The sequence below is a fragment of the Rattus norvegicus genome, chromosome 4 (assembly GCF_021556685.1).
Source record: "Rattus norvegicus strain SHRSP/BbbUtx chromosome 4, alternate assembly SHRSP_T2T, whole genome shotgun sequence".
Classification (NCBI taxonomy): Eukaryota; Metazoa; Chordata; class Mammalia; order Rodentia; family Muridae; genus Rattus; species Rattus norvegicus.
This window is the reverse complement of record NC_141537.1, coordinates 172,752,912-172,779,059: the sequence shown is the minus strand read 5'-3', so window position 1 is coordinate 172,779,059 and position 26,148 is coordinate 172,752,912. Positions and strand designations below refer to the sequence as shown.

Below are 26,148 nucleotides of genomic sequence, written 5' to 3'. Positions count from 1 at the left end.
GTGTGTTTCAGGGTGGACATGGCGCACGACACACAGACACACGGACACACAGACACACACACACACGCACACACATATGGACACGCAGAAACAATTTAATTTTACATTATTTTTTAAGAATGGCGATCGAGACAAACATTAGCCAGACTAGAACAGAAGAGCAGACTTGATGGACTTTTCTCTCAGAAACTCCAACTGAAGCCTTTGCCAGCCCCTGCTATTTCTCACCTTCCCAGCTTGTCTGTAGAGAGCCCACCACAGACGTGGGGCCGTGAGACGTAACCTGAGTTTACCTTCTTTCCTGGGATCCAAGGTGATGGGGTGGCATTTCCTGAAATCTCTAAGTCCCTTGTTTTTAAACCCAATTCCATCATTAAAACAACCCCCACATTCTAGAATAACTCGCTCTAAAAAGAATTTCCTTTTTATCTTTTCAGCCAGGACGGGCAGATGGGACACATCACGTGTTCAACTCTTGTGAAGTGAACCCCGGAGTCCCTTCAGGCCTGCGTAGCACGTCTGTGACCGTGCTGCATTAGAGAATGGTGCTGACTGGAAGTCCGCCACCGGGCATCATTTCTGGAATTTTGAAAAGTGACTTATGAAAAGAAATAGTTAAGGCGAATTCTCCCACCTCAGGCCTCCACAGTGGACACGCTAGGTGCAGATGTTTATGGCTTTAAAACTAAAATAGAAAAGCCACAGAAAGCAGCCTGAGAAGCTGGATAAACGTGTCGAGGAGACGTGCCATTTAATTCGCTCATGAATAAAGATACCCCAAAGTCACTTGCGGTTTGGCCGCTCCAGAGCGGTAAGATCCGTAACTTGTTTGGATAAACGTGTCATCTTTCTCCAACCCATCATCATCACGTGTGAATTATTAAAATAAGCTATGGGCAGCTGCGATCCTTTAAGTCTAGATGCATCTTGAGCAAAACTCAATACTGTGGCCCTGAGGGACGAGGTGTGCACCGTGAGGTGCGGGGACAGAATGCTCCTGAGGACCCACACCTGCCATTCCTTCTTCACACTTCGGCGGGCCTGGATCTGCTCGGCCCGCCTCAGCACAGCCGCATGGTTCACTTGAACTCTGGAGACCCAGCTGAGATCTACGAAGGAAAGGGCGACACTTGTAAGTTTGAAGAGTCCCACGGTCACCTCTAGTGAAAGGGCACAGCTTTGTTCATCATCAGTGCCCGTTTACAACACAGGGGTCTGAGGAGCAGCAAGATGGCTCAGTCAGGAAAGCATTTGCCACACATGCCTGAGTTCAATCTCCAGGACCAACGGTGGAAAAGGAGAAATCATTCCGTAAGGTTGCCCTTTGCACACACCCTGACATGCATGAGCCTGAAAATCGCACACATACACAAAATAATAACAAATATATTCTTAAAGCCGTGCTCCTTTTCCAGACAAATACACAACCTTATAGAAGGCCTGGTCATCACAAGGTACACTTCAGGCAAAATCAAGTGCATCTGAAAACTACGAGGAGCTGAAGTGATTAATGACGCACATAAGCCCAGCAGTGGGTGTGCCCTCCTCCCTGGGCACACACGTCTCACCTCTGACAGAGAAGACTTATTTGTGAGTGTCTAGTCCAGGAGAGCAAATGATTAATAAATAGTTAAGTGAATTAGTGAATACTTGAAGGCATCTCTGATCACCACCCACTTACTGACAAGATTAATATCTGCTAGATGCTGATATGATACAGCCCATCAAAAGAGAATTTTTCAAAATGTACTACAAATAACAGTGTAGCAGGCATTCAAAAACCAGGAAAGAAAAAATCCCACCCAAAGCTGCAGAAGATATATATCCCACACTCCTGCTTTAGGGTGGCCCAGCCTGCATTGTCAATTTTGTTTGAGCCTGGTTATCCATAGCCAGTGGACCTCCGTGGAACGTCACCTAAACCACAGGATGTGGACAGGATTTCTGAGTAGAGGTGGGACTGCTTCTCGTGCTTAGTTCAGTGTGAGTCATGGACGCTCCCTCCAGAGTCCAGGGTCTGGCTCACCCATGGTCCCTCCAGGTAAACTGGATGTGCACACATCCACCTGTTGCTGCAGCTGACCTCATTTCTACATCACTGACCCTCCCCAGGAACCTCATGGTTTTTAAAGAGTCTTAAAAGACAATAGTGGGCAGAGTGTAACCTTTGGGAACTATGTGTCAATCCCACACCTCTCTGACGTGCATGAGAATTGCTGCGTGCAGATTGTAAGGTGTGTCGGCCACATGAACTGTCTCTGACTACTTATTGGGAAGACCTAAGGGAAGAAGGATTTGTTTCAGCACGCGGTCACCTGTCTCTGTGCATTTGGAAATAACAGTATTCCAGTGGTATCTCATAACAAAGAAAAGGTGTTCACCTTGTGGTCAACCAGGAAGCAGAGAAAGTATAGCACAAAAAAATGACCAGAGGTTGTTGCAATAGCTTGGAGGGTAAGGATATGCTTGTCACAAACCAGAGCCCTGACAACCAGAGCTCAATCCCTGGTACACGCATGGTGGAAGAGGGGGATGGAGTTTGGAGGTAAGTCCTGTGATTTCTATACATAGTTATATGGACACACACACACACACACACACACACACACACACACACACACAGAGTCAAAGAAAAGTGGGGGGCCATGGCAGGATGCTCTGCTGCCAGTGACTACTTCCTCCAGGAAGACCCGCCTGCCACCGGTTACCACCTGTCGCTAATTCCATCATATGAACTGTGAGTCCGTCAAGGGGTTCATTCATTCACTCACTCACTCATTCGGTCAGAGACTTCGTGACCTACCTGCCTCTGGAGATGCCCTCACAGACAAGCACACAGCTGGTCTTGGTCAATCCTATTACACTAACACCCACAACCGAGCATCCCAGTAATTGCTAACACAATACAAAAGAGTCTGCTTATCACGAAGATGAGATCTGGGACCACCAGGACAATCGGTAGGCCTTCATCCAAACTGCTTTGTTCCCCCATTTCCATTTGTGGATCAATATTAACGGTGTGTAGAAACTCAAAATCTGGATAAGAATGAGTTACAGAATATTCTATATCACTAAAGTAGAAACCATGTTCGGATGGGTTTTTTTTTTTCCTTCATTTCTGATGAAATTATTTTGTTAGCTGAGATCATTTAATAAAACAGATTTTCAACATTTCCATCCATCTGTTCTGCTCCTTAAAATATCACTTGGTCTTGCTTCTTTGCGAAGCCGACTCGAGAGAAAACAGATGCCTGGGTCAGGCAGCCTCTTGCCCCTTCTTCCTACGAAGATAGAGTGGATTCAAGGCAGAGCCCCAGACAGTGGGATTAAATGGAGATCAGGACGTACACAACTCTTTTAAGACCTAGGAGAACCTAGTTTCACCCAAATGTAGGGAAGGCTAAATAAAATAAATAAATAAATAAATAAATAAATAAATAAATAAATACATTAAAAAACCAGGTCAATTGACCACTACTACAGGTGACTGAGTTCACGGTAAAGACTGTTTTGGGGACAGTAGAGCCAACTGGGGCTACTGGAGCCAAGAGTTGTACAGAATCGCAAGGCTCACAGCCAAGAAGCTGAAGCCAGCCAACCCAGGGCTCTTCCCTCAAGGATCCTCTCTCTTCCCCACTCCTCAGACCCCCTCATGTTCTGCTGGTGCTGGGAGCCCTCAACCAAACCCCAAAGGTCCACCAGCCAATCCCTCAGCTTTCCCTAGACATTTCCCCCCTTCCCTCCCTCAAACACCGGGCTTCAGGGTCCCTAAACAACCAGCAGTTTCCTGAGTTGGTGTTTTATGTGGTCTCTGGAGCTTGTGTCCTGTTTCTTCCTTCTACCTAGAACGTCCTTCCTTACCTTGTAGAAACAATGAACCCCCACCCACAAAGACTCATTTCAGGAAGCGAGGACATAGCTCAGTTGGCCCACGTCCTTGACTGGCTGGCAGAAAGCCCATATAAAACTAGCCACGGTAATTACACTTGTAAGTCTAGAACGTGGAGAACAGGAGTGTATAAGGTCATCCGCAGACAAAAGCGCAGATTCAAGGATAGCCTGGGCAACAAGAGACCCGTCTCATAAAGGAAAAGAAAGAAAGTTGGGGATTTAGCTCAGTGGTAGAGCGCTTGCCTAGCAAGCGCAAGGGCCTGGGTTAGGTCCCCAGCTCCGAAAAAAAAAGAACCAAAAAAAAAAAAAAAAAAAAAAAAAAAAAAAACGGAAAAGAAAGAAAAGGGAAGGGGCGCAGAGGGGAGGTAACGGGAGAGGAGGAGTGGTCCATTTTTCTGGGAATCCTTTCTAAGCCCGTGCACTGTTCTCCAAGGTGACTTTGCCAGTTACTTTCAGCCCCGCCCCTTCACTCAGAATAACAGGGACAAAGCTAAACGCATTGTGCTTCCAATGGGTCTTTAAAAATCTCAAGCAAAGTACATTGGGTGACACTGAAGTAAGAGGAGGGCTTCTCCAAGTCCAGAAGCCTTCTTGTCTTACCCTTCCCAGGTCACAAATGACTTTGGATCTGCACAAGAGAAAATTGACGGGCACCCAGATGGACGCCTGGGCACAGTCTCCTTTAAAAGGACCCTCCAATGCATGGCGGCTAAAGTTGGAACCCACAAGGCCAGCACTCACAGCTGAGGCCGCTTGCTACAGGTCCCCGTGAAACATCTACTGGGGGATGTAACAAGAATCACCTCTCCCCATATCAGCTTTGGCTGCTAAAAATACCATTAGTGGTCATAAAATTACCCAGCCCCGTATTTAATCCAGCCACAGAATTTGCCTCTGTGACCTCCCATGGCAATGAATTATATAAGTGACTATCTCGTTTTATTAGCACTTCATTTGCTACTCTTTAATTTCGTCAAATAACCCTTGTTCTCATATTATAGGGTCTGGGGAAAAGAAAGGACTGATCGGCCTTTGTTATGTCCTTCATAACTTTTAATATTCCATTCAAGTACCCTTTAGCGTCTCCTTGCCAGGAGAAACGAGTCTAATACACACACTCTCCTCAGGACCAGAGAATCTTCTTCCTCGGAGGCCAAGAGGGGTTTCTAATTCATGTGCCTTTGGGGAGAACAGACACAAAGCCGTAATTGGAAGGCTGCACTGCTCCTCAGTGCTCCGATGAAGTGCTCCACTCTCTGATGAAGAAAACCCCACTGTTTTTCTCACATTGTCACGCTGGTGACGTTCAGGCCCCTCAGTCGGTTATTACTTTGTTCTCTTATTTTTCTGGTTCAAGTCTCAGTGAACAGAGGGATGTTCTAGCCTCTCTGGCACTTTGTTTCTGTTTGTTTGGGGTCTTTCACATGGTCCCTAACCCACACGATGTGAAAACACAACCAGACAGGATGAGAAACCTGTGGACTTGGCCTTTGTCCCTAAGAAACAAAAATGAGTCGTGATGCTTTATTTGACAGGGCTCCCTCCAAAAGCGGAATAAATAAAGTATTAAATTTCCCATAGTCTTCATTCTAACTGTTCCGCCTACACCTGTTTCTGGTGCTGTCTCCAGGCTTGTAGCTTGCTGACATGCACTTGCATATTTTAATTTTGTTCTTGCTCCCAAGTTCCCTTCCTAGCTGTATTCACCCGAGTGTAGGTTATTTCAGTATTGTTTGTTTTCAAGTCTAATTTGCATCCTCCCAGGAGCCAAGCCACACCCTCCCAGCTGTGCTAGCGTTCACCGGAAACAGCTCACCACTAAATGCCCCTATTCCCGCAAGCCATTGTTGCTATCCCTCACTGAGACTGGTAGAGTATTTCATGATCAGGTCTCATCTGTCGACTTCACCTTGGAAAAGGCTGGCTAGAAACAAAGACACTAGGATGTTACCGCTAAGGTCAAATTCAACTTCCACAGTCAAGGAGAAGATGTCACCTTGCCTAGTTTCTATCCCCAAAATACAGAAGTGGGGAACTTAGCTGAGGGCAGATGAGATCCACCAGGAGCCTTCTTCCATGAGTATCCCACCTATCAGACTTGGGGGCGGGTGTTCAAGGGCATCTGTGGACTTTGTGGGCACTGGGCAGATCTGCTACTCCTCTGCCCGTTAATCTGGTCCTAAGGATCCAGATGTTAAGAACCCAAACTCCCACAAGCAGGCAGCCCAGAGGAGCCTTTCTAAGGATACAGCACCCCCTGCTATTTGTACCTAACCTCAAATTTCTACAGAACGCACATTCACCTACAGATGTCAATCCAAGTCTGGTGAGGAATAAATCTGTCTACCCTTCAGACAATCACAATGAGACGGTTAGTACCAAGACGAAGAAAGGCTCTGCCTTCTGGCAATCTTGCCTGTCCTCTTCCATTAAGCTGGCATTTCTGGTGTGTTTTGCAACCGTACTTAAATGGGTTACGACACCTTCAGAACACCATCACAGCAGCAGTTAGCCTAGGGTCATAGTCTTGCGCCTTGCCCTGCCTGGCAGCATCTAGTCTTCCCACCTCCCCTCATCCTCCTAGCCGCCCCCAGGTGATGCCGCTCTGCCCGTTCAATCCATCAGCTGTTAACAGGAGGGTGATCCGAGCACTAAAACACTAGCCTCCTAGTCTGGCATTTTCTGTTCGGTTCTGGGTTGGCCACCTCAGGTCCAGCTGTTCTCTGCATCCTTAGCATCACTCATTCGGCGACCACCCCAGGGTCTGCAGCAGCTGCACTGCTTTTACTGATGGAACCAGAGCTCCTCGGGAGAATGGGGACTGCACCTGAGTGCCCGTGAACAGATACTATCATCGCTCCATTCAGCACAGCCGTCCTCAACCCGAGGGTCGCCGAAGACCGTCGGAAAACACGGATATTTACAATATGATTCGTAACGGTTGAAAGACTCCAGTTATAAAGTAGCAATGAAAATAATTTTATGGTTGGGGGTCACCACAACGTGAGGAACTGCATTAAAGGGTCACGACATTAGGCAGGTTAAGATTTAGCGCGTCCAGAGTGCAGGTGCTGTGCAATGATGTGAGGAACGCATCCTAACAAGGCGTAACAAGGGTGCGCCACCCCTGCAGATGTGAGGGAAAGCGGGAAAAGCACAGTATTAGACAACTTACAGGGGGAAAGTCAACGTGTTCAACCAGCATTTCCCAGACTGTTTTCATGGCTTTTATTAGGACCTTTTCACTTGAAAATATAGAATGAAAACTTCTTTAGGTGACTGGAACAGAAAGATTGAGTGTTAATGACTCACAGTTGAGAGGACAGATCAAGCTAGAAAAACAGATGGGAGCCAGTGGACAACAGTGCCCCAAATGAAGACAGGACAGAGATGTATCTCATGTTCAACGTGTGTGAAGGCCTGGGGTCCATCTGAGTAGCGCAGAAAACCAGACATGGTGGCCCAGTGGTGGCCCAAGCCTGGCACCCCAGCACTCAGAGTGTGGAGGCCGACAAGGAGGGTCCTCCTCTGGTCCTGAGGTGCTGAGACCTTGTCTGTAAATAAACAACAAACTAGGGCAATACCAGCATTTAACAGCTGCCCAACGAGATGTCACAGCAGCTGCCCTGGCTTGTCACTGCCTTCACAGGGGAAGCATTGAATGCTTGTCCCGGCCTCAGCCCAAGCTTACAAGAGACCGAGGTGTGCGGCCCCCACTGAGCAGGGTCAGGCTGGACTGGCTGCGAGTTGTGTAAGCCAGAAGTATGAGGAGGGCCACAGTGACACCTTGCAGACTAAAGGCCACGCTGTCACCATTCGTCCATCTGTAAATCTGTAATGAGTTACTTCAGGCCAGGCTTTTGTGGAACACACACACGCACCCCTACCAGCAGCCTTGGAAAGTGTATTGCATGAAAAATGTGATCGCGAATTTCCATTTCTCAGGAAGATTGATTATCTGTAATTTGCACATTTTACAAGCATGTACCTCGGAAAGCAAAGAGCCACACTGACTACAGAAAGGACTTAATGTGTTGAAAAGGAAGGTGGCTACTTCAAAACTTGCCTATTGCGACAAGCTGGAGCCTAAAGAATTTAACGCCCCTTTAGCAGGTAATAAAGTCCAACCTTCATCTAAATAAGTGACCAATTTAAATATTGCTCATTTTCACATGTGGCTAGTCCAGGGACCAGTGTGTCTGTACTTAGTAAGAGAATTAGTAAACCAGTTTGGATTTCCAAGCCTGTAGGATTTGTGGCTAATGTGGCGTTGCCTTGGTACCGCAGATTGGTGTGCTAGGCAAGTGCTCTATCACTGACCCACAGTCCTAGCCTCTAGCTCACAAGGGGAAGGGGAGGGGGAGGGGGAGGGGGAGGGGAGGGGAGGGGAGGGGAGGGGAGGGGAGGGGAGGGGAGGGAAGGGAAGGGAAGGGAAGGGAAAGGAAAAAGGAAAGGGAAAGGGAAAAGGAAAGGGAAAGGAAAAAAGGAAAGGAAAAAAGGAAAGGAAAAAGGAAAGGAAAAAGGAAAGGAAAGAAAGGAAGGAAGGAAGGAAGAAAGAAAGAAAGAAAGAAAGAAACAAAGGAAGGAAGGAAGAAACAAAGAAGCAAAGAAAGGAAGGAAGGAAGAAACAAAGAAGCAAAGAAAGGAGGGAAGGAAGAAACAAAGAAGCAAAGAAAGGAAGGAAGGAAGAAACAAAGAAGCAAAGAAAGGAGGGAAGGAAGAAACAAAGAAGCAAAGAAAGGAGGGAAGGAAGAAACAAAGAAGCAAAGAAAGGAGGGAAGGAAGAAACAAAGAAACAAAAAGAAAGAGAATCAGACCACAGAGAAGAAAGTCAAGTGGAAGGCTAACTCTGGCGCCCTGTTGGGTAAAGATTCAACACTCAGGCCTTTAAAAAGATTTGATGGATTATTCTAGATGCCCTGAACTTCAGAGAAAACCTCTTTAACACTTCCCCCTTGATAAAAGAATCCACAATGGAACTTGATGAAGCTTCCTAAATTCCGGTTGTGACACCTCCCCCAATGCTATCAGCCAGGGTGTACCATTCAGGAAGCTGCCACCTCTGCGCAAGTTCTGCAAGTTAATTTACATGTTGTAACAGTCCTAAATAAAATTAATTCTGTGGGAATATCATAACTCCTATTTAAATGCCTCAGAATAGGGTTAGCAATAAAAATAAAATCTATCCAGGATTTTTTTTTTTTTTTAAGTCCCTAGAAACTACTCAGACGCTTGCTGGTGGAAATTAATGACCACATAATGTCTGTCCCAATTCTTCATGAGATGTAAGGCTACCACCTAGTACAGAATGGCCTGTTCTGACCACACAGTACCTGATGAAAATCTCACTTCAGGAAACCCCTACTATTCAAAACCTCGCTCAGGAACCCACTTCAAAGTTTAACCTCCATGAACATATCCTACACAGTAGACTGTGAATACGATCTTATAAGGATCTAATCCTGTAGTTCGTAAAACTTGTGACTTCTTATTATCTCTGACACCTGATATTTCCAGCAAACAGGTTTTAAATGGTCTACTGAGAATCACTATTATTTGTAATTGAAATTCACATATTTGCATTTTGAAATCATACCTGTTAAGGTATTTACCCAAAATTGCTATTTTGGATGATTTTTCCTTCTGCAGCTCTAAATCTGGTCTCTCTCCCTCTCTTCCAGTTCCTAGCTCATGCGATCTATAAGTTCTGCCCCCTCTCTCAGGCCAGCCATTGATTGTTGACTCTTTATTGATCCATCAAAAACCAATTGGGGACAAGGACCTTTAGTGTTTGGACATGCAGATTCCCAATTAATTCAAAGCATTAGAACCAATCCTTGACAATTTTATTCACAAAAAACGTTTAAACAGAGCAGTCTACAAATACTACAGTTCTTAAACTGGGGTACGAGAGTGCCCTTTGAGACCAAACCGAAGACAAAGAACACTACACGTGGCATGTCTATGTCATCCACAAACCTGTGATTTACAAGAAACAATCAGCTGGATGGTGGTGGCATTACCCCCTTAATCCCAGCACTTGGGAGGCAGAGGCAGGTGTACCTCTGTGAGTTTGAAGCCAGCCTGGTCTACAGAGTGAGTTCCAGGACAACCAAAGATACACAGATAAACCCTGTTTTGGACAAAAAAAAAAAAAAAAAAAAAACACAAGAAATAATAAAATGTTCTCTAGACACCAACTTACCAGTCTCATGTTCTCCTTGCATACCGTGATTTGTGCTTAAACACACACACAGTCACACTCTCACACATAGTTACACACTCACGCACACACGCACACAGACACAGGCATACACACACACACACATAGTCATATACTCACACATACAGTCACACACTCACACATACATGCATGCACACACCAAGACACACAGAAACACATGCGCACACATATATGCATGCACATACACATAAAGGAGAGGGGTTAAGGAAGAAAAAGGGGAATATAGTAATATTACAGGGATAATAGGAAAAAGGGTAGATCATTGAATCTACTCAACTTAGAACTATTGTTATTCTCTTACATTTTTGGCTATGAGCCTACCATTTAACGGCTGAGCCATCTCTTCAGCCCTTGTTATTCTCAAATAAGGTTATTTACGTTTACATTGATAAGGATTATTGTATATTGATACGGGTTCAAGGTTTTTATTGGTGCAAATCTTTGTACATTGATACAAATTGTAAAGTTATTTTTTGTTACAACTGATCATGCGTACATGTTTTCAACTCTTGTATAAGGTATTGGGCCTTTGCAACTCACTTGAAAATGCAATTTTTAGTCCCAGGTCTTTTAAAGCTGCTATTAAAATCTGTTTAGGATATTTAAGAAATACAGTCAAACTCATGGACATGACAGATACTAGTCTATATTACCACAGAAATATACATCCTAGGTTGAATGGATAATCAATAGCTAGAAACAAGCAACACTTGCTTGTTCGGATGTGCTATAAATAGACATGGTCTTCACAAACCTCAAAGACTCACAGAATGTGGCATTTAAAGGTGCTTTTATTGATGTGAGGGTTTTTTGACATAGACACATGACAGCTCCAGACAGCGCCCCGCTCAACTTGAAAGATGATGCGCATCAAAGGACCCCCATTTGGAGATGGCTTCATTTGTGACAGGCTAAGCCACCAGGCAAAGAAAATGCCCTAACTTCATCTGCTGACAGAATGCTCTCCAAAATGGACAATACTTGAACACAGGCAGAAGTAACTGCCTAGCTCTGCCAAGATCCAGTAGGCAAGTCCTTCGTAACTCCTGCCTTGCAAATATGTCTGTCAGATACACCGGGCCAGAAGACTGGAAGAAAAAGACACCAATGTTATAAAGAATATTATAATATTATAGGGATAATCTTGGCTGTCCAGGAAGCCAGCTGTCTCTGTCACTTCTATAGTTTTGGGAGGCAGCTCGCACGTACTTCCTGCACACTCAGGGAATATGTATTCCTTCTCAGGTGTCTGATGGGGTTAAAGACTAAATAGTTATAGTCTCACAATTAAACTTAAATTATTTAGGATTTAAGAAAATGTTTTTAGGGCTGAGAAAATGTTTTTAAGTTAGCAATGCAAGTTATGACAGAAAATGATTTAGATACAAAATACTGAATTCACCAAGAAAGGACAGATGATAAAATTCTTTATCCAGAGTTGCCGAATACAGAAAGACTAAACTTTATGAATGTAACTCTTCCCTAATAATTTTCATAACTGTTTCATTATATTCCTACTTTATGTTGCTTTTTATTGTTAGAGAAAGGGCCTTTTTATTTAGACAAAATGAGGGAAATGTTTGGGTTGGCCTTGTGCTTCTATATATTCAAATGCTAAATTCTGTACCCCTAGATCTGGTTGCCCCAAGAGTGAATTCTCACATACACCAGCTTTTGTTTTACAAACCTTATTCCCCAAGTTAATTGGTCAACAAAAGGCTAAAGCCTGTGATTGGGCAGTAGAGAGAGAAGGCAGGACTTCCTGGGAGGGAGAAACTCTGGGAAGAAAGACAAGGGTACTTTTGTCAGTAGCCATCACAGGAGAAAGACATGACTGTGGGCCTAGAAGGTACAGCTAGCTATGTGGCTGGATGGGGCTACGTGGTCTGGTTAGTTTAGATGAGATACCTGAGGGTCTGCCCAGCTAAGGCCTAAACTTTGAAATATTAAAAAGTCTCTGTGATAATTTGGGGAAATAGCTAGTCAAGGAATAACTGCTGTCATATCAATTTCCAGCTTTAATCAATATATACTGAATATTAATAATTATTTTACACACACATCAGATATACATATATGTATTCACACTCATTGACAGACACACATACATGCATGCACATATACATATATGTCCACACACACATATAAGCATGCACACACATGCAAGCACACGTATATGTACAGAGACACATGCATAAGCATGCACACATATATGCACGCACACATGCATGCACACACATGTAAATATACATATATGTTCAGAGACACATGCACAAGCATACACATATATGCACACATACATGCATGCATATACACATATAAATACAGAGACACACATGCATGAACACATGCATATATATTCATGCCCACACATGTACACACACACATATATATACACACATATGCATGCACACACATGTAAATACACATTTATGTTCAGAGACACATGCACAAGCATACACATATATGCATACACACACATGCATGCACATACACATATATACACAGAGACACACATGCATGAACACATGCATACATATTCATGCCCACACATGTAGACACACACATATATATACACAGAGACACATATGCATGCACACGCACGTGCATGTACACACATGTACACACACACACACACACACACACACATCACTCATAGATAGAAGGAGCTAGGACTGTAGACATACCCCTCCAACAGCAGGCAGCCAACAAGCACTAACACCCAACTACAAGCAGACAGGATATTATTTCCCAAAACAAGCAAACCAGCCCCTGCAGCCTTACTGAGCAAGGGCAGTCCAGGCTGCCTGGGAGTGTGTGCTCCTGGACTGAATTAGACTGAAAATCACCACCTGCTGGGCCCTGATTCAAAATGCTGTTTCCCAAAGCACCTGCTCTCCCACCATCTCTCTTTAGGAGGAAGTTCTTTGTGGCAAGATGGGCCGGTTTCCCCAGCACTTTCAGACACTCCGGTGTCAATCGTCAAAAACCTCAAAGCACTGTGCCCTCCAAAAGGAAGCTGTGCCCACTAAGAGGTTTCCAGCTTTTTTGTGACTGTAACTGAAAGAACGCAGGCTCCCTGCTGCCAGCCCCACGGACCTGCTGACCCCTGAGGTGGGTGGAAGTCACATGACCAGCTGAGTTTTTTTCCATACTTAGAGGAACCTGCCCCAGGGGGCAGGGCAGGGTTTAGCAGCCAGAGAAACAGGAAGATAAGCAGGGGTGGGGGCAGCCCTTAATATTGGGGGTGCAGAGGAGAGGACAGAAGAACAAGAATGACAGATTCCACAGACAGCAGGCAGGGTCCCCTCAAGATGAATATATGAATCTGTACCACTGAAGTGCCATTTTGCCATCTTTTAAGGCTTCTTAAAGAAGTAGTGCTTTAGACTGTCCGTCTTTTGCACACTGATGAGAACTGAACATCCTACTTCCCTCCCACCCTGTTACCGAGGGGAAGAATCCCTGATAACAAGAGGCTGGCACAACCAGAAGTAAAAGTCCCCCATCCTCCTGAGAGCCATCCTTGACATCACCTGACATTCAAGCTCTTACTGGCTAGAGATTCAAGCAGGGCGACTCATTTGTGTGCCCATAGAATGCCACCTCACATCATCCAAGAGCTAAATACAAAAATGGTTGAATTTTACAGCAATTTGCTGTCTCCTGGCTTTGAATCTCTACAGGAGGGCTAAGGACAAAGTGAGATGGGTGTTTGCTTTGCATGCAAGATGTCCTGGGTTCCACCTCGGCATAAGAGAGAGGCAGGAGGAAAGGTCATCAGAGTGAGGGTTTTAAGTTTGACTTCCGAGACCAGTGACGATTCTAGTAGCAGAGTGGATGAGGTCTTAGGCGTTCCGAACTGTGACAGCATGTCCCAAAGTCAACCCAGAGACCAGGATTGCCTAGGTAGTACAGAACCCTTCCTTCTCCCTACCCCCACACCCTGTGATGCTGGAGAGGAGGTGGGAGAAGCTGGGGTGGGTCCCAATAACTCAGAAGAGGAAAGTCCAGGTATACTAGTCAGCCAGAGGGCCATGGAGGGATGGGTATCAGGGCTGTCTCTTAGCTGGTAAAGTGCTTCCCTAGCAAGCAAGAAGCACAGACTTGACATCAGCACCATATAAACCACATATGTGGTGCTACATACATAAATCCTAGCACTCAGGAGGGAAGGAGGATGATCTGAACTTCAAGGTCATTCGCAGCTACACACAGAGCTTAAGGTCCATCTGGGATACATGGAACCCTGGGCACACACAGAAAGCTGTGCCATGAACAACGCTATTGTTGTAATCGATATTAGAGATACAGAGACCTAGCAAAGAGAGCCCATCTCCAGAATGGTAAACTTCACTACCACACACACAACGTCAGCACCAGAGAGACAGAGTACTTCAGGAGACTGGAAGAGACCAAGGGTGCCTACAGGGAGGAATGGAGATCATGAGAGTTGATTACGTCAGAAGGAAATAGAAAAGCAGCCAGAATTTTTGACTGGTGGAGATCAATCAATTATCAAGTTGATGGTAACCAAAGTCAGTCTTCCATGGTGGGACTGACCTAAGTCACTCTTCCAGGGTAGAATTACAGATCGAGGACACTGAAGCCCAGACACTCAATTACTTGTTCAAGGTCACACAGTATCTGCCAGGCCTACAAGGGAAACTCAGGCCACTAGATTCTAAAGCCCAAGTTATATCCATAATCACTAGAGTGGGGCTGGAGACACATGTACCGCTGTTCTAGAGAACCAGAGCCTGATTTCCTGCACCCACGTCAGGAGACTCAGAATTGCCTCTAACCCCAGCTCCACTGGGATCCAATGGCTCTGGTCTCTTTGAGCACCAGGACTTGTGTGCACAAACAAGAACACTGAAAAAAAGTTCAAGGAAGATTATGTGTTACATGAAACGGAAGGAGATGATACCAAGTTTAAAAGACAAACAAATCCGAAAGGACAAATGCGATCAAGGAGTTCAAAGAAAGGAAGCTTTTCCTGGAGCGGATCAAAAGTCTTGGAGCCCTCACAGCGACGCCATGGACCACATGCCTGGGAAGAGCAGAAAGGGGGGAGCCCTCACCACATCTCTAATGGAAGCAAACATTAAGACTGTAACCAGTACCCCGTCAGGCAGAGGAGTGAATACACAATACAGGCCCGTGCTTGGGCGGCTCTGTTGATCAGCGAAGCGCTGGCTTGGCAAGCTCAAGGACCTGACTCCAGACTCAGCTTCCACCTAAATCACCAGAGTGCTGTGGTGTACACGTCATCCTGGCACTGAGGAACTCTAAGTGAGGCGAAGGCAGGAGGCTCCCGGGATCTCGCTGGCTGCTAGCCTAACTGGCATGGCGGGGAGAGAAAAACTAAGGGAGACACCCAACATTGAGATTTGAGACATATAGAGGGAAGGGCAGTGTGGTACAGCGTTTAGTCATGTTCAGTCAACTAGAGGGCAAAACGTGCAACCGACTGGTCTGGGAAGCCAGTGAGCCTTGCCACCAGCAAGACAAGGAAGGGGAAAGCCTAGAACACCAGCCCACACAGCTGCAGGAACGGCCACTGAAGGATCACGCAGCTCAAATACAGAGCCAGGACAGCCCTCGGAGTCTCAGAGATTGTACACCGGATTCTTCTGTTTCAAACATACTTTTTAGAGTAACTTTAGATTTTCAAAAACAGCAAGAGACACAAAGAGCCCCCCCCCCCAGGTCCACACAAGCATCACCTCCTGGTTATCATCATGTGCTTAAACAGCAACACACGTGAGACTCTTCTTACAGAATAAGAACGGTCAAGCCAGGGCACAGACGTCCCTGTCAAGATCAAAGTGGCCCTAGTGCACCTGGGAAAACCACACACAGCCAAGCAGAGAGTCTCCGATGACCACTCGCAGATGTCTGGTTTCAGCCTGGCTTGCGAAAGTTAAACTGTGGGAAGGGACCACTGCTAGATAAGGAAGAGGGACATAAGAAGGTCACACGGCAGAGACACAGGCATCCAACTTTTCTTTACATTAATTAAATTACTAACAGCAGAAAGATCCATTTTCCCCCGAGACAGGGTTTCTCTGTGTAGTCCTACCAAAAAGTTGTAACAAACTATAGAAAACCCTACTAAGCTGTAGACATTTTTACATTTTAAATGGCTTGTTTGTCTATTAAAGTGTGTACATTAGGCATGTGTGTGCCATGGTTCATATGTGGAGGGCAGTTGGTTCTCTCCTTTTCCCTCGGACAGGTCCTTATTTCTCCCCTGCTGAATGTTTAGGGACAGAGGGCACTAGAGTTTCTGTAGCTTCCCTGTCTCCACCTCCTACTGTAGGAGGCTGGGATTACAGATACGTGTCTGATATTTTTAATCTAGGTTCCTAGGACTGAAGTCAAGCTTTGAGGCGCGTGTGGCCAGTGCTGTTAGTCGCTGAGACACTTCTCTGTAGACACGCGAATGAACTGCACACTCACACACACAAACGCATCCCGTCCGAACGAAGAGGACAAAAGTATGTCCCTGAGGTGTTAACTGAAACGCTCATCAGAATCAGGCTTCTGATTGGATAATTTCAGTAGTCTCCCTTCCTTCACCGAGCGTAACTTGGCATCATTAGCGAGAGCCTAAGACAACCCTGGCACCAGCCACGAGGCGCCCTTTTGGAGAGCAATTACCAGCAGCGGCTCTCTGCCTGCCATGTCTTTGCAGGAGGAGAGCCCGAGTATACAAAGAGAGCAAGGAGTTGGGATGTAAGTGGCTCAGCATTTTAAAAAACTATGTAGGGTTGTTGGCGCAGAGATTAAACATTTATCCTCCTCTTGCGACCACTTTGGTTTCCAGGGAACCGACTGTTTTGGGGAGACAGCAGAGGAAGTACACCCCACAGACGCTCACAACACACACCAAAGTCGACTGAAAATTTTCAAAGTGCCTTTTCATGCCTTTAATTCAAAGATGAACACATTTCAAGGTGACCCAATCCTCAAGTGACAGGCAGTGTTTTGAAAGGGCCAGAACTCTCCACTTAAACCATTTCTAGTGACATGTTTCAATCGCGTCCTCCAGGGCTCTGTCTGCTGTCTCATTTAGTAGTCTTTCTTTCCAGGCGGAGGCTTGAAGTTTGCCTTCCCTCCCAATAATTAAAATCCACAGGGCTTAGATACTTCTATTTAAAAAAAAAAAAAAGTGTTTCAGTGCAGCAGGTACCACAGAGGACCTTTAGTTATTTAATTACACAACAACCTCTGATTATTACTTTATAGCTTTCTGTTTATCAAAACGGCATCAGAGTGATAAAAGATAGCCTCATGTACATGCTTATAAACAAAAGATAGCAGACTTCAAAAGCAGAATAAAAGTGTTCATAAAAAGGACACCCAACTTAAAATACAGAAATGAGCAATCACCGTACTTGTGTGACCCACATGCAGAATCGCTCAATGTATTAGTCACAGCCACTACAGCAGAACAGGGTGGACACGAGAATCTGAGCACTGGGTTCCTGTGTTTAAAGGACCCTTCTAGGCTGCTTTCCCTCAATCCCTGTGTACAAAGGATCCGCTGAGGAACAGCATTAGGAAAGAAAGCCTCCCCTGGACTCACCGGTGTGACCCCATCTCTTCCTGTCCTTTTGTGTTTCTGAGGTCATTTGTGTTAGATGTCCAGCTGGTCAATAGCAGGATTTTTGACTGGTAGAAGCCAGTGTTCCTCAGGAACCTGTGAAACAGGTTTTCTGTCCCCCCCAAGGAGTCATTTCCCTGACCTCTGGTGGAAGGGACATATGGCTCGAAGCATCTCGAAGCCCATGCTGGCCTCCAGGCTCCCCCGGTATCACAAGTTTCTCTTATACATTACAAATTCCACACTAGCACCCCAGTCTGCCTTACCCCCTCTACTCTAGACTCTCTAGCTCACAGGTTTGGTACCCACAGTTACTCATCCTCCTTACAATCCAGCGAGTCCCTCTCTCACTACAGGTGAACAGGGAGGCTCTCCCTGTATGCGGTCTTGCTCTCTCCTGCTTCCCCAGCTCTGGCCATGTCCAGTCTGCTTTCTCTTCTCTCTGCTCTAGACTCTTCCAGTGGCCTCTGGATATCATCTCTCACTCATCCCCAATAAGAACCTTCCCTTTAATAATGGAGCAGTCAGGTTAGGGGTTTCCTTACTCTACCTGCTCAAATACAATTTCCTCCCTTCATTCGTGGTGATTTTTGCTTAGTTTAGCTTGTCTCAAAACTACCCCAGGCTGGCCTCAAAACTGTTAACCCTCTTGTCTCCACCCCCTAGTACTGGTATCAAATCACAGCACTGGAGCAGCACGCTCAGCCAACACCTGAGTGACTTTCACTGTCCTACATATACACGCTGGCTGAGACGCCTGTGCTCTTAGAGATCCGAACAGGTCAGCTACCTGTGGGATCCATACCCTGGGGCCATAAAACAAGAGGCACTCCACACAGGACTCTCCAAATCTCTGTGCACATAAAATACTGCTTTATAAAATGCACATTGGCTCCTTTCCCCTGTCTTCCTTAGAGGGCAGACCTGAACCACCAGGGCAAAGGTAAGAAAGGAGGTGAACAAGGTACCCTCAAGGTACCTGGGCAGGACACCCTCAAGTCCACAGTGGGGCATGGAAGCCCAAACAGGTAAGGAGGGTAGCCATGCATACAGCAGCCCAGAGTCCAGACAGAGGAAGGAAGAAACGAGCTTCCTATGTTGCTAATCGTACACAAGCTCCTATAAACACAAAAATAAACGACAATGACACAGGGGAGCGAGAACATCTTGTTATCACAACTCATTTAACGAAGTCTAAGTCAGGCTTCTTATAATCCTGGCACTTGAGAGGTGGAGGCAGGAGGATCATGGTTCAAGGTCACACTCAACTAAAAGAGTTCAGGCTCCTCCAGAGGTCCTGAGTATGAGTCCCAATACCCAGAATCTGTATCACCAGTCCCAGGGGACTCAAGGCCAGGCACCCATATGATACATAAATGCACATGCAGGCAAAGCACCCATACGCATAAAATAAATAAAATTAAAATTAGACCCAATAAATATTAACAATTTTTAAAACGCTACCTCAGAAACACTGAAAAAAAATCTAGACATATCTAACTTCATAAACGCACAGAGGTAAAAGATGAACGGATATCACATTTACAGTCTTTTTAAAAAGGACTTTGAATTGGGCTGGTTGAAGTGGTTCAGTCGTTAAGAGCACTGCCTGCACTTGCAGAGGACCCAAGTCCTGTTCCCAGCTCCCAGAGTGCACAAAGCTCCAGTTCCAGGAGATGGGATGACCTCTTTCAGCTTCCAAGGGTACCAGGAATGTACATGGTACACAGACACAGACGCAGGCAAAGCACACATATGCATAAAAACAAAAACCAGCCAACCTCAGAAGACTATGAAGTTGGATCACAGCAAATGGGGAAAGACACACTCACCACCTTTGTAGAATAAAAGCCGAGCGGACTTTCTGCCCAAGTGCTTGCTAGCAGGGTTTGGCTTCTAGAACAACTTTCTGGCAGAAAGAGTGGATTTTGAGCAGCTCTGACTTAGTCCTTCTGTTCCTTTAGGCTACACCAAGACTACCTTCTGTTTTGAACACCCTACACCATAATTGTATCCACCTACTAATAACAGTGTCCGGTGAACTGTTTCTTCACAGTTGAGATCTGCTTGAAGCTTTCCCCTAACAGAAACGACCAACATAAAGTAAGACATTGCTAAAATGTTCCCTAGTACAAAATCCCCGTTTCCAGGTACCTCTAAGCATGCACTAATTTGAAATGAAATTGTGCTGGCAGGCTTTATGCCAACTTGACATTAGCTAGAGTCATCTGAGAAGAAGGAATGGCAACTGGGAAAACAAGCCTGCACAAGATCAGGACATGGTAGACAGAACCGCAGGGCATTTTCTTAATCAGTCATTGATGAGGGGGAGCCCAGCCCACTGTGGGTGGTTCCATCCCTTGGCTGATGGTCCTGGGTCCTATAAGAAAGCAGGCTGAGCAAGCCATGAGGAACAACCAGGAAGCAGCACTCCTCCATGACTCCTACCCCCTGTCCTAGTTGAGTTCCTGCCCTGAATTCCTGAAGGGAAATAGGACCTTTCCTCCCTAACTTGCTTTTGCTCACGGTGTTTCATCGGTTATAGAAACCCCAAGACAAAACCACTGTCCACCACCGAAAACAGAAGTTATCAAACGGCCTCTGACTGGCACTGGAACCTAGGAAGGCATGGCCCTCACAGCTCCTGTCCACACACAGGTCCCAGCTGCACAGACAGGTTCCCCCAAACGGTAAATAGTTCAAGATGTGTTCCTCTGTTCCTCCTGTGAGGGCCTTCGTCCATATAGGTTACATGGGGAACTAAGGGAAAAACATGTTCACAGGCACCTACGTTGTAAGGAAAAGTCAGAAAAGTCTAGAACATGTTGACACAGCCTGGAAGGATTAATCAGCATGGCAGTTCCCTGAGTGTGCCCCAGAACCACCCAGACCCAGACGGCTGGACCTCCATTTACAACCAGAGCATCCCTATCTGGAAACCTCTTTTACACATGCCCTGCTGGGAAGAAACTTTCCTTGCAGTGTTCTCGCCCTGAAAGGCAAGTTCAGGACCAGCCAGATGGCTCAGTGGGCAGACACTTACTGCTGCACTGGACATCCTGAATTTCAATCCTGGATGGCAAAAGTGGAAGGTGAGGCAACTGTGAAAGCTGCCCTCTGATCTCTCTGCGCACGCACACACACACACACACACACACACACACACACACATACACACACACACACACATACATACACACACATACACACACATACATACACACACATACACACACACATACATACACACACATACATACACACACACACACACACACACAAAGTAGACAAGTAAATTCGATTTTTAAAATCTGGATTAAAGGCTGAAGAGATATGTCTCAGCAGTCAAGAGCTCTGAGAGGACCTGAGTTCAACTCTCACCGGGCAGCCATACACCATCAGAAACTCCAATCCCAGGGGATTGGATGCCCTCTTCTGGCCTCAACAGGCATTGCATGTACATGGTAAAGAGACATGTATAGACAAAACTCACACTTAAAAGTAAAATAGAAAAAATTATAAATGACAATGACTAATGAAGTCTACAATCCACCTGGTGATAACTGCATTTTGCTAAAAAAATTTAATATGAATGTGTTTAAATAAAACTAATTTCTTTTTAAAAGGTAGCGTTCATAAAAAACATTAAGATGTTTTTAATCAACAAAAAAACTCAAAAACCATCAATTGAGGCCGTGTTGAAATTAAGACAGAAGAGTTTTTTTCATAGTACATATATAATTCACGTGATTTACTTTAGCAGTTTAGATTCGAGCCGTTCCCAGCTGATAAGGACTCTTGCGCTCCACCTGATTTTAACAAGAATGGTAAAAAGTATCCGCTTTTGTTGGAGGCGTGAGCACACATTTACTACTATTCTAAATAGCAACTCTTAATTTCTACACTGTTATTTTGAGACACACGAAAGGTGGGGTTTTGGTAGTTTTTTGGGTTTTTTTTTTGTTTTTTGTTTTTTGGGTTTTTTTTGAGAGAAGTTCTTCCGATGTAGTCCAGGCCGGCCTGCTCACGCCGGATGCTGGAGTTACAGGTATGTGCAACAGCAAAGTAAAAACGCTTTAATTGCATCACCCGAAAGGCAACTGTGAAACTTTTAAAAGAGAGACATTGTACAAAGATGCAGACACACCTCAGCCTCAACCTTTAGCCCCCATCTTCACTCTTCCAATCCAGGGTACGCTGGATCGCAGCTAACGTTTAAGGGATAAAGTGTAAGCCACCGTCTGTTGGAAGGAGTTCATTGAGGTGAACCTGGTACAGAAGCTACCTGTCGAGCATGCAATTCTAAACGTCTTTAAAGTCTAGACTGATTATTCGTGGAGCAAGTCCCTTTTGAAGAGAAAAGAGTAACCATGTGTTATAACTACGCAAAATCAGCCCCTAAGAAGAGAACTTTACCCAATTTTTATCGTTGCTTATCAGCAGTAAATGCAGAGAAATCCACTGGAAGCTCTGAGTATCCTGTCCTCACACTATCCAAACCACCTTCAGACAGAAGTAGCTTCCTAATAACTACTTTACAGATGCCGGCACGTAAGCACAAAGTGAGTAATTTACCCCAAATCGCACGACTAAGAGGGTCCAGGATATGAAGCAAACTATCATACAAAGTTAAATCGTTGACATTTGGCTCAGTCACGTTTTTTGCCACGTTTGAATTACAGACTTTTTTCCCCCAGAAATATCTGAACTAGCATCAATAAGATGAAAAATAGTTTTAAAAAGGACATTTTGTGTAAGGGTCTAAAATCACTTTTAGCGGAAGGCCATGACCACTCTTCCACCAGCGCAGTCAATTTTGGGAATGGCTACGTGAATCCGGCTGTAAATGGCACAAATACTCCCTCAGGTTTTTCGCAGGGGTTTGTTTTCTGCGACCACAGAGCTTAAAGTGGAAAGATCTAATGAATCCTTCCTTGCTTCCGCTTAAAGGGAAAAACTGCAAAGACAGCAAGGCAGGGCTGTCCCGGGGTTCTGCCTCAGTTCACGACTCCGCTCTCCGGGGACCGCCCTGGGCACCCACACCCCCAACCTGGCGAAGAGGAGCGTAACCCGCCGGCCCTTACCGAGCTCTGTGCCCCGGCAGTGAGCAGCCATTGCGGCCACAGCTGAAAGGTAACTCTTGCACCAGGGTAGGGCGCCACACAGGCCTGGTCTTCCTCCTTCCTGCCAAATGCCCGCCCTGAGCCACGCCCCTTCTGCCCCTCACAAGCCACGCCCTCTAGAACCACGCCCCTTTAGTCCTGTCTCTGAGCTAGCTCTTGGCCTTGGCTCCCAACCCGGACATTACCTGTTCCCTGTCCTTCCGGATCAGGCACATGACTTGAGCACGCCCCAGCTCCATTATGCTTACATTGCCAATTGAGCTAGACAGAGTGAGTCTTAGGAACTTTAGCTGTAGGATCATGTGAGTGGCAGGACTGGATTCCTTCTTGCATGGGCAGAGCACTGCAGCCTTGGACCCGAATGGTGGGCAGTGTTCCGGAGCCCTCAGGTGACAGCCAAGGTACTCTAGGACCTAGAACACGCTGTGATTTCTAGTCTGGGCTCGATGAAAGAGCAGCTAGAACATAAGCTTGGAAGACCTGGTTTCTCGTTTTTGGTTTGTTTTTTTTTTTAAGATTTAATTTATGCATGTGAATACACTGTTGCTGTCCTCCGACACACCAGAAGGCGGCATCGGATCCCATTACAGATGGTTGTTGAGCCACCATGTGTTTGCTGGGAGTTGAACTCAGGATCTCTGGAAGAACAATCAGTGCTCTCATCAGCTGAGCCATCTCTCCAGCCCTTTCGTTTTGTTTTTAGACAGAAATTTCGCTCTGTAAATACGACTGGCCCAGAGACTGCTTTGTTAAATCTCCTGCCCAGATTCCCCACTGCTGGGATTACAGGCGGATGCCACATGCAGTAGAAGGCTTGGTTTCTTCCATTTAAAAAACATGTTATTTTCATCTTTGTGTATACACACGTATGTATGTATGGACAGCACATGTGTACAGGTACCTGCAGAGGCCAGAACAGGACCCTCTGGACCACGTTTAGTTATAAGCTGGGAACCATACTGAAGTCTTAAGGAGTACAAGCACTCTCAACTTCTGAAAAGATGTTTTTAACTTAGTTCTATGAATAATTGAATATGTAACCTAGGACACATCACTGGCCTTTGTGAACTTCATTTTCCTTATCTGAAGAGAGGATCCAGCCAATTTCTTGGCTTTCTAAAGTTGAGATTCTGTGATTCTGATTTTTTTTTCAGCCTGGTTTCTCTGAATTACTCTAGGTTCACAGCACAGGGCACTAGCCATTGTATCTATATGCACATGGAACTTTCTCTGCTGAGCTCAAAGTCTGAGCTACCAGCTTGTCTAATGAATCAATTGCTCTAGTGTTTTCAGATGTATGAAAGCATTTTCATCCCAGAAAGTCCTGCCAGAGATGTACATATACCCAGAGACCCAAACTTTGAGAATTGAGCAGCAATCTGGTAGAGAGGGCTCTAATGAACTCGAACCATTCATATTTCAATTCTACACAATGACTAGAAGGTTCTAGGACATTATAGTCTACTTACTGCAAAACTAGGTGATCAAAATAGGTTTGCATGCAAAGTTGCATGGTTCATAAATATGTGAGGACATGATAAATGGAAGCTATTAAAGGTAGTGTCAGATACACAATTACTTATCTAGATAGAAGCCAGTTTATTTCCCCCACAGAGCTACCATGTAGTCTAGCCCATACGCAACTACTTCTAAGTATTCTGGATGTGTCTAGATCATTTTCACAATACCATTGTTATTTTCACTTACCCTGCAAAACTTAAGAGCAGGCACTACAAGCCTGGAGTTTATCTGAAACCCACTAGACCACCAAGAACACCAACATCATGCATAGCCAAAATATTCACATCTCAACACAAAAACCTACAGATTTGCCCTGGCCACGATGACCAAGCAATCTTGTAATATGTAGCTATCACCTATGGCCCGGGGATTTCAGAAGTGTACATGTATGTAGTAGCATGTCCAACTTTGTACGTGGCTGCTGGGGAAGCAAACTCAGATGTTCACACCCGCACAGCACACCCTTTACTGACTAGGCTGAGTCTCCAGTCCGCGCTTTTTTACTTGGAAGCTTCAGCCCCAATGAAAGTTTCAACAGGCTATGAGAAAACTGGCACACTATCAAGGGATTAAATACCAGCACCCAAACCAAGTGACCCAACCTCCTTAAGATTCAAATTCTAAAGCCTTTCCTACAATGCAGACTGCAAGGCTGAGAACCAGGCAAAGGCAGGGTGTAGTAGACTGCAACATCCAAGAACCGTGGGCAGCCTGAGGAGGAAGTAACAGAAGAGAAGCCCTGAACAGATCTAGGAGAGCTCCCAGGATAAGCACAGCCAGATGTAGGACTCGAACAGGCATGTAGGGTCATCCAGGCCTTTTCATTTGAGCACCTGGATTTAAGGTAGCGACAGTCACTAAAGAAGCTTGAGAAGCAGGTTTAGCTGAGGGAAGGCGAGTGCCACGATGACTTCTAGCAGCTGAGGGCAAAGCTTTTCCTGGTGACTCCAGACAGAATGCAGCTTTGCCAGCACCTGGACCTTATTCAAGTGAGACTTGTTTCAGCCTCGGGACATTGCAGTCCCTTAGTAAGCATGCTGGCTCGGGCTACGAACTTGCTGCAGCAACAGGAAACCAATGGCACAAAAAGAAATGCCCTTATTTTATTAATTTCATGAACTCAAGCAACTTCCATTATAAAAGATGCATTCAACTTTATTTAGGGTCAGACTCTCAGTCTAATCTTGATACATTAACAGTACTGCTACAGAGCAGAGAACCAAGCATGTTAAACATGGACACAGGAACACCACTGCCTGAGGCTCATCAGCGTCTGTGACAGGCGTCCCCCTGGCTCCCCAGCCGCTGCTTGTAGTGCCGCCTTCTGGTTGTCACAAACCAGCCAAAGCTTTTTTCTAATCAAAGTATTAAAGGTCACTCAAAAGACAAATTAGAAGAAAGCAAATTAATGCAAGCTGTTCATCTTTATTTCCAAATTACTAATTTAATCTCTTCATATTATAAAATAATAAACTACAAATTTATTCAACTGATCCAATGTATTAAAGGTTGACTTTTTGAATGACCCAAATTTCAATGTGATAAAGTCTGATACATCATAAACTACTTCAAATTAATGATTAACCCAGTTTCACAGTCATGTGGGTATTTGTACAACCAAGCAGATGTCTGACTGCGGACAGCGGTTTTCAGAACAACTGGGACTTCCGCTTATTTACCTGTCTTCCTAATTGCTTTTCTTTTTAGTAACTAACATGCATGTTTAAACAAGAAAAGCAATTCTACCCTTCCGGAAG

The 26,148-nt window shown here is 45.3% G+C and overlaps 1 protein-coding gene and 1 long non-coding RNA gene across 3 annotated transcripts in view; both read right to left on the bottom strand.

Annotated features, from left to right (window-relative positions):
• Dera (deoxyribose-phosphate aldolase) overlaps positions 1 to 22,936 on the bottom strand; it is a 78,688-nt gene extending 55,752 nt beyond the window's left edge. Inside the window, 2 exon segments of the mRNA NM_001399006.1 lie at positions 1,012 to 1,109; positions 22,832 to 22,936. Coding sequence (NP_001385935.1) covers positions 1,012 to 1,109; positions 22,832 to 22,862 — 129 coding nt within the window. The 5' untranslated portion in view covers positions 22,863 to 22,936.
• Positions 10,909 to 22,094, bottom strand: LOC103692250 (uncharacterized). Of its 2 annotated transcripts, none has more exons than XR_015687126.1 (2): positions 21,895 to 22,094; positions 10,909 to 11,223 (listed from the first exon to the last, which is right to left on the bottom strand). It is a non-coding gene; the product is annotated as an uncharacterized LOC103692250 (long non-coding RNA). The 2 variants fall into 2 exon arrangements; XR_015687125.1 differs by lacking the exon at positions 21,895 to 22,094 and adding an exon at positions 11,823 to 11,913.
• Positions 22,937 to 26,148: the final 3,212 nt, after the last annotated feature.